Source organism: Lepidochelys olivacea (assembly GCF_965140295.1).
Source record: "Lepidochelys olivacea isolate rLepOli2 genome assembly, chromosome: 23".
NCBI classification, from domain to species: domain Eukaryota; kingdom Metazoa; phylum Chordata; order Testudines; family Cheloniidae; genus Lepidochelys; species Lepidochelys olivacea.
Window position 1 is genome coordinate 10,206,367 of NC_140433.1, and position 8,858 is coordinate 10,215,224.

At 55.9% G+C, this 8,858-nt stretch overlaps 1 protein-coding gene across 1 annotated transcript; it reads left to right on the forward strand.

The window, feature by feature from the left end:
- The first annotated feature begins 108 nt into the window (after positions 1 to 108).
- LOC311512020 (uncharacterized protein) lies at positions 109 to 8,626 on the forward strand. The gene is made up of 3 exons (XM_084613003.1): positions 109 to 263; positions 1,669 to 1,864; positions 6,645 to 8,626. The coding sequence occupies exons 2-3, from the start codon at positions 1,711 to 1,713 to the stop codon at positions 7,931 to 7,933; spliced, it is 1,443 nt and encodes a 480-aa protein (XP_084469129.1). The 5' UTR covers positions 109 to 263; positions 1,669 to 1,710; the 3' UTR covers positions 7,934 to 8,626.
- The last annotated feature ends 232 nt before the right edge of the window (positions 8,627 to 8,858 follow it).

Consider the following 8,858-nt stretch of genomic DNA (forward strand, 5'->3'; position numbering starts at 1 on the left):
CCCAGGGCCGGACTGAGCCTCTCCCGGGCCCGACGCCCACCCACGTGGTCTGAGCTCTCCTGCCCTGGAGACGGGCTCTGAGGGGCAGAGGGCGGGGCCAGACCTGACTGGCAGCGATCGCCGCCAATCCCCGCGCACAGAGATTAACCCTGTGCTGGCCGGGGCAGAAGCTTTGTGTGGGGGAACCGGGCTCCCGAGTTCCCCTGCGGCCGGGCGGGGAGCTGGGGCCTGGCGTGCTGGGGGGCAGGGAGCTGGGGTTACAGGTGGGGGCAGAGCTACGGGCCTAGCTGTGCTGGGGGGCAGGGAGCTGGGATTACTGGTGGGGGGGGCAGGGAGGGGCCTAGCTGTGCTGGGGGGCAGGGAGCTGGGGTTACTGGTAGGGGGGGCAGGGAGGGGTCTAGCTGTGCCGGGGGCAGGGAGCTGGGGTTACAGGTGGGGGGGGATGAGCTGGGGGGCAGGAAGGAGCCTAGCTGTGCTGGGGGGCAGGGAGCTGGGGTTACAGGTTGGGGGGATGAGCTGGGGGGCAGGAAGGAGCCTAGCTGTGCCGGGGGCAGGGAGCTGGGGTTACAGGTGGGGGGGGATGAGCTGGGGGGCAGGAAGGAGCCTAGCTGTGCTGGGGGGCAGGGAGCTGGGGTTACAGGTTGGGGGGATGAGCTGGGGGGCAGGAAGGAGCCTAGCTGTGCTGGGGGCAGGGAGCTGGGGTTACAGGTGGGGGGGATGAGCTGGGGGGCAGGAAGGAGCCTAGCTGTTCTGGGGGGCAGGGAGCTGGGGTTACTGGTGGGGGGGCAGGGAGGGGTCTAGCTGTGCTGTGGGGGCAGGGAGCTGGGGTTACTGGTAGGGGGGGCAGGGAGGGGTCTAGCTGTGCTGGGGGGCAGGGAGCTGGGGTTACAGGTTGGGGGGATGAGCTGGGGGGCAGGGAGCGGCCTAGCTGTGCCGGGGGCAGGGAGCTGGGGTTACAGGTGGGGGGGGATGAGCTGGGGGGCAGGAAGGAGCCTAGCTGTTCTGGGGGGCAGGGAGCTGGGGTTACTGGTGGGGGGGCAGGGAGGGGTCTAGCTGTGCTGTGGGGGCAGGGAGCTGGGGTTACAGGTTGGGGGGATGAGCTGGGGGGCAGGGAGCGGCCTAGCTGTGCCGGGGGCAGGGAGCTGGGGTTACAGGTGGGGGGGGGAATGAGCTGGGGGGCAGGAAGGAGGCTAGCTGTTCTGGGGGGCAGGGAGCTGGGGTTACTGGTGGGGGGCAGGGAGGGGTCTAGCTGTGCTGGGGGGCAGGGAGCTGGGGTTATGGGTGGGGGGGATGAGCTGGGGTGCAGGGAGGGGCCTAGCTGTGCTGGGGGGCAGGGAGCTGGGGTTACAGGTGGGGGCATGAGCTGGGGGGCAGGGAGGGGCCTAGCTGTGCTGGGGGCAGGGAGCTGGGGTTACAGGTGGGGGGATGAGCTGGGGGGCAGGGAGGGGCCTTGCTGTGCTGGGGGGCAGGGAGCTGGGGTTACAGGTGGGGGGGATGAGCTGGCGGCAGGGAGGGGCCTGGCTGTGCTTCATTGTGGCCTCTGTCTCCTGCTCTTCCCCACTGCATTTGGCTCTGGAATGGTCAGAGCTGACTCTGCCCCCCATCCATACATCCCCCAACGTCCCCCCAGCCCCTGACCGCCCGGTGACCCATGTGGTTGGTTCCCAGGTCACAGTGTATGTGAAGGTTGGGGACGTGACCCCAGAGGAGATGGATGCCCCTGAAGTATTATGGGAATCTCAGAGCACCCAGCTGGAGCCACCACAGCCCCATCCCGCATGGGGAACCACGGAGGAGACAGCACTGAGGAATTACAAGCTGCCAAGCGCCCCTGAAAAGGAGCCCAGAGTTGGACAAGAAATGGGTAACCAGCTTGTGAAGGGGCTTGGGGCAGATCTTCCCGGGAACAATGTGGAAGGGAGTCCCTCAGGCTGAGTGTGTGTGTGGAGAACAGGGGAGTGGCTGGTTCAGGCCGGGGGGGCCTCCCCAGCAGGATTGCTGCCTGGAAAACAAGAGAGGCAGTGTGTGGGGTTGGGGTGGCCAGTGGGTCTCCTAGGTGACAAGTGGCCCAGGCAGTGGGGATAGGACTGTGGGAGCTAGGTGGCCCCATAGCCAGCAGCAGCGAACCCTCCTTGTGGTGTCCTTTTCAGTGGCGTTACCCAGTGGGTGCCCTTCCCCACCCCCATCCACTTCCTGAGGCCTGGGGTCAGGTCCCTCTCAGCTGCGGAGGGATGCAGGGGATTCAGATCATGACAATCTCCGTTGCAGAGAGGCCCTAGAATCCTCTGCAGGAAGGCCTGAGGCAGTAGACTCTTACTGGGGTGCCTGTGGCCTGGGACTCGAGAGGAAATCCCTAGAGCTGTGATCCATCCTCAGGGCAGCCCCTGCGGGGTAGCAATGGTTGGAGCTCTAATGCAGAGGGCTCTGTGTTTCCTGCTGCCTAACCTGACTCAGGGCTCTGTGCAGATGCTGTCGGGCAGGAATTTTCACCTTTCCAGGGCTGTTATGTTCAATGAGTGGGTTCTCCCCGCCTTGGCCTGGATACCTGCCTTGGCCTGGATACCCACCCAGCCCATTTCAGCACTTGCTGCTGCTCTTCCTCGATACGTATCCCTCTCTGGGAATGTCTTGGTGGCACATGGTAACAAAGTTCCTGATCCCAAGGCTAGAGCGGTGCCCGGACTCCGGTGTGATGGTTTTGCTGCATCCACTGCTCTCCACTGGGGAGGAATGGAAACAATCGGAAGGGGCTGCAAAAGAGTTGGCTCTTGTGAACAGGGCAGGAAACAGCCTGTCCATACACATCTGGCAATGGGTCAGCCTGGGCTGTGCTGGGCCAAGGAGATCTCTGCCCAACTCAGGCATAAGTTTTCTTTTGCCTTGGATACCAGGCCCATGGGCTAGTGCCCAAGGTGAGAGGCCATCATCCCTGCAGCTCTTGGGCATGGCCAGCATTTTCCCTGTGAATCCTCCAGGGAGAGGGTGTTGTTCCCTTGATACACTGGTCACCTTCATACTGAGATGTCCCCTCCACCTTCGCTCCAGCTGCTGCCACTGATGTTTGGAAGAGGGATTCTGGGGCTGGGGCCTCTCTGGAACCTCCCACTTCCTACAGGCCCAATATCCTGGCTTGCTGGGTCTAACACAGAAACTTCCTCATTTTCCTCCCCATTGCTGGCAGCTCTGACAGGATTTCCTTCCCCGCTCATGTCACTCCCAAGGCCCAGTGGCCCCTCTCAGCCCAAGATCCCATCCTGTTGTCAACCGGAGACCTGTTAGCCACCTTACAGCTCCCCGCTGGCTGAACCAAGGCAGGAAAGTTGGGGAGTCCAGACCAAGAATGATCTCTTAGCCAGCGTTAGATACCACCCTGCCTGTGACCAGCATCCCTGACCCTACTCCGATTGTGTTCAACTCGTACCCCTTTGCCAGTCGCACTTTTACCATCACTTACAAGGCGGGATGGACCCAGCCCTAATTATGTCTTGTTTACATGTGGTGCCAGCCAGGGCCTGAGTGGCCAGGGTGCTGCCAGCAAAGCAGGTGACCTCTCTGGGCCCTGGGTTTGGCAGCTTTTCCCCAGATGTTTTACATTCTCCTGAGGCGCAGCATATCCCACATCAGTCTTTGGCTTTGCATTCCCGCTTCTGCAAGTCTAGAGGTTCTGCTCTGCCAGCCTTACTGCTGCTCGCCTACCTGAGTGGTGGATGCTCCTTTCCTGACACGGGCTCCTGCAGTCTCAGCATGCACAGGTGGTAGTTCTCCAGCTGCTTCTTTATGCTGTTCACCTGGCTTCATCGAGCATCTGCACAATCACTTCAGTTTATTGTCAGTCTCTGGCAAGGGGGTGTCTTTAGGGGCTTGAGCCTTTGCCTGTAGCTTCCCTCACACACAGCAAAGTGGGCCAGGATGGCTTCTTTACTAGCTTTATCAGAGTCACAGTCTATCATCCCTGGCTCTGGTGCCTTAGTAGCAAGGGGGGTGTCTGGTCTGAATGGCCACTCCTTAACTGTCCAGCCCCTAGTCCTTGCCATCCACTCACACCCGGTCAGACGGTTCTCTGTGTCTTCTCGTCCCTGGGACTTGGGATCTCTGGTCGGGGAGTACAGGAAATGGAATCCATCCCCTCTCAGGCTCAGTGCCATTCTCTGGGCTCAGGGAATGTCTGAGGGCAGTGGTGTGATATACGCAGGAGTGAGATACCACCTGCAGAATGAAACCCAGCACCGCAGAGGGCAGTGCTGTGCTGCCCAGCTGTGACATCCTCAGCTCAGCAAACTGACTCTGAGCGGCGACACCTGTCCAGATTCTTGCTCCAGCTCCCTGTGGCGTAACACAGAGTCCCGTGGTCCGTTCCCTAGGCTCTTGCTGAGGGGTAGGTCCGCAGAATAGCGCACACAGAACAGCTGGTATCTCTAAAGAGGCTGCTCTAACACAAGTTCTTTTTTTGGTGAAAAATAACTTTTTCTGAATTGAAACTTTTTGTGAATGTTGCTGACATTTGCCATTTTTGTGCCTATTTAAAATCAGTCTCTTGAGCTAAATTTCCATCACGTAAAACCTACTTCTACATAAATAAAATATTTGTTATGATTTTCATAAAATATTTGTATTTAAAGTCAGAAACCCAACTGTCATAAACATACAACTAAGGATAACATACAATCCCTCCTTTACCTGTAAGGGGTTAAAAAGCTCAAATAAACTGGTTGGCACCTGACCAAAAGGACCAATAAGGGAAGAAGATCCTTTCAAATCTGCGGGGGGAGGTTTTGTTTGTGCTCTCTTTGTGTGCTCTCTCGGGACAGAGAGCGGGACCAGGCAGGATAAAAACCTCTCCTAAAACCCTACCTGAAATAAACATCTAAGATTACAAAAATTGTAAGTAAAGCAAGGAAATGTGTTAGATTATCTTCTGTTTTAGCTTGTGAATTTTCCCTATGCTAAGGGGGAGGTTTGTTCCTGTTTTTTATAACTTTGAAGTTTTGCCTAGAGGGGAATCCTCTGGGTTTTAAATCTTATTACCCTGTAAAATTACCTTCCATCCTGATTTTACAGAGGTGTTTCTTTTACTTTTTTATAATAAAGTTCTGCTTTTAAGAACCTGATTGGTTTTTAGTGTCCTAAAAGCCCAAGGGTCTGGTCTGTGCTCACCTTGTTTACCTATTTGGTTGGTATATTATTCTCAAGCCTCCCCAGGAAAGGGGGTGAAGGGGCTTGGGGGGATATTTTGGGGAATCAGGAACTCCAAGTGGTTCTTTTCCTGAATCTTTGTCTAACTCACTTGGTGGTGGCAGCAATACAGTCCAAGGACAAGGAAGAATTTGTACCTTGGGGAAGTTTTTAACATAAGCTGGTAGAAATAAGCTTAGGGGGTCTTTCATGTGGGTCCCCACATCTGTACCCCAGAGTTCAGAGTGGGGAGGGAACCCTGACACCAACTCAAGCCAAAACTGTAACAAGTTTCGAAAAAGGATTAGATAAGTTCCTAGAGGATAGGTCCACCAATAACTAGTAGCCAAGATGGTCAGGGACGCAGCCCCATGCTCTCTCTGGGTGTCCCTAAACCTCTGTTTCCCAGAAGCTGGAAGTGGACGACAGGGGACGGATCACTCGATGATTGCCTGGTCTGTTCATTCCCTCTGAAGCACTTGGCATTGGCCACTGTTGGAAGACAGGATACTGGGCTAGATGGACCATTGGTCTGACCCAGTAGGGCCATTCTTATGTAACCCCCCCAAAATGGTCCATTTTGACCCCAGGGAACAAAACAACTTTGAAACTTTAAAGTTGTTTGCAAAGATATCTTTCTGTTGTTCGGTCATCTCTAATGTGGAAGTGGATATGGGTGGGGAGCATGATCACTGCCTAAAAATAGCCTGGACAGCAGCCCTGTCTAGTATGGCAGGGGCTCCAAAGAGATTGGTTAGTGCAATTTACAAGAAGATTGATCTGCAGAAGAATGAAAGAATTGGGGCCTGACTGGAGAGCAGGATTTATGAGTAGCACTATTTTCAAATTTTATAACCCAACTCAGCGTGCTTTGAGTGCATATCCTATACCTTAAAAACACCCACAGTAAATACATCCATCTCAGCCCGCCCCCTCCTCACAGCCTTAGTGAGAAGATAAAGAGATGGGCTTTGCAGCATGCTAACACATCTGGGCTCTGATGGATCAAGTGGAGGAGCGAGATCCAACATTTGGACTCCTTCCAGAGAATCTCCTGCCAGCAGCTTCCTCCCACAGAGGATCCAACTCAAGCACCTCTGCTGATCTCAGCTGTGGCAGTGTAGCACCGGGAGAGGTGATCCCTCACGTAAATGGGAGCCAAGAAAAGGAGAGGGCCAGGGATAAGGAGTCTGTGGGTGGGAGAAGAGCTAAAGAGATGGGACAGAGAGGGGGCAGAGGGAGTTTGGAGGGGAAGTGATGGGACTGGCGGAGAAAAGTTATTGTGGGCACTGGGGGAAGAGGAAGGAGACAGAGACACAGGGCTTCCTGGTTGTGCCCCTCCATAGCCCCCTATTAATATGCAGCGGACAGAGGGGCTCCTCCTGGGGGTCTCTCCCATGAAGGGCTGTGCAGTCACTCCCACCGTTGGACATATGAGAGATGAAATAATCTCTGGATTCTCTTCCATCCAGCAGGTGCTGGAATCCTGAGCCAGGCTGAAGAGAAGCCTCGCAACGAAGGGCCTGAAATGGTGCTGCCCCCCAGCATATCACAGAGTGGATCAGGGGAGAGCGTTACCCACACACCTGAGCAGGGAGGAGCCTGCAAGAGGCAGAAGAAGATCCCAGCAGGGAAGGAGCCAGGCCTCCCAGAGGAACAATGCAGTAGATTCAGGACACTAACCCAGCTCCTTCCGCAGGGGAGACCTCAGACCACAGGGGACCTTCACCAAGAGCAATACCATAGATGTCGAGACTGTGGGGAAAGCTTCAGGGAAAAGCAGGAGCTCATGGCTCAAGGCAAGGTCCATGAGAAAGAGAGACGCTATCCCTGCGCCGAATGTGGGAAGAGATTCAGCTGTCCAGCGCATCTCAAAACCCACCAGAGAAGCCACACGCGCGAGAAGCCCTACTCGTGTGGAGAGTGCGGGAAACTGTTTGGCTATCTCTGCACGCTGACTACGCACCAGAGAACCCACACAGGGGAGGGCTTGTTCCCCTGTGACGAGTGCGGGAAAACTTTCACCAGCTCCTCGGACCTCAGCAAGCACCAGCGCTCCCACACGAGCGAGCGGCCCTACCCCTGCACCGAGTGCGGGAAGCGCTTCAACCGGCTCTCCAACCTGAAGATGCACCACAGGACTCACACGCAGGAGAGGCCCTACCCATGCACTGAGTGCGGGAGACGCTTTGGCCACCTCTCCACGCTCGTGAGGCACCGGAGAGCCCACACAGGGCAGAGACCCTTCCCCTGTGTGGAGTGTGGCAAGACCTTCACCACCAGGACAGGGCTGAGCAAGCACCAGAGAATCCACACAGGCAAGCGGCCCTACCCCTGTGGGAAGTGTGGAAAACGCTTCGGCTACCTCTGCACTCTGACCACACACCAGCGACTGCACACGGGGGAGAGACCCTTCTCCTGTGCTGAGTGCGGGAAAACCTTCACCAGCCCCGCGGACCTGACCAAGCACCAGCGCTCCCACACGGGTGAGCGGCCCTACCCCTGCGCTGAGTGCGGGAAACACTTCAGCCAGCTCTCCACCCTGACAGTGCACCTGAGGACTCACACACAGGAGAAGCCCTACCCCTGTGCCGAGTGCGGGAAGAGCTTCAAGTACCTGGCTTACCTCACCATTCACGAGCGCTCCCATACCGGGGAACGGCCCTTCCCCTGCGCCAAGTGTGGGAAGAGCTTCAGCAACAAGTCAGCTCTCACCCGGCACCAGAGAATCCACGTCAGAGCTGCAGCTGTGGATGAGTGAGGCCATCCTGGCTGAAAGCTCCGCTGCAGGTGTTCACCAGGAATATTTGAAGTGTAGGAACAGAAAATGGTTCTGCAGAGCCCGAGGGAAATCAGGCCTCAAAACCCAACTCCTGTTACCCTGTCACACACAATGTGGGTTTGTCTTTGCTGCACAGTTAACCCAGGCTTTCCTCTGGGTTTTAGCCCAATCCCCTACTACCCACACAGAAAGTCTTCTGACCCATGATTCAGGGTGCTTTAATCCCAGGCTAGTTTACACAGCTCGGGGTATAGGTTAGAGCTCAGACTGTTGTTAAACTCAGGCTAAAACTCACCCATGTTGCAGTGAGGACACAGGCAAAGTCCCCTCAGTGCTCATAGTCCTCCAGTGCTTTCCCACAATGCATCCTGAAGGACAGACAGATTCTTCCATCATTGACTGGGAAGGAATTGTACAGCATCTCAAAACAAAGAACTACAGGATCTGCCCCCAGACCGGACATGCACAGGGAAGCTGGCTAGATTGTTGGGCTCAACGGGTAGTGATCAATGGCTCCATATCTAGTTGGCAGCCGGTATCAAGTGGAGTACCCCAAGGGTCGGTCCTGGGGCCAGTTTTGTTCAATATCTTCATAAATGATCTGGAGGATGGTGTGGATTGCACTCTCAGCAAATTTGCGGATGATACTAAACTGGGAGGAGTGGTAGATACGCTGGAGGGGAGGGATAGGATACAGAAGGACCTAGACAAATTGGAGGATTGGGCCAAAAGAAATCTGATGAGGTTCAATAAGGATAAGTGCAGGGTCCTGCACTTAGGACGGAAGAACCCAATGCACAGCTACAGACTAGGGACCGAATGGCTAGGCAGCAGTTCTGCGGAAAAGGACCTAGGGGTGACAGTGGACGAGAAGCTGGATATGAGTCAGCAGTGTGCCCTTGTT

Bases quoted from the DNA above. Each gene is read 5' to 3' on its own strand.
- LOC311512020 (XM_084613003.1), top strand. From the start codon at position 1,711: ATGGATGCCCCTGAAGTATTATGGGAATCTCAGAGCACCCAGCTGGAG. The intron at 1,865-6,644 runs GTAACCAGCTTG...TCTTCCATCCAG, and splicing joins CAGAGTTGGACAAGAAATGG to CAGGTGCTGGAATCCTGAGC.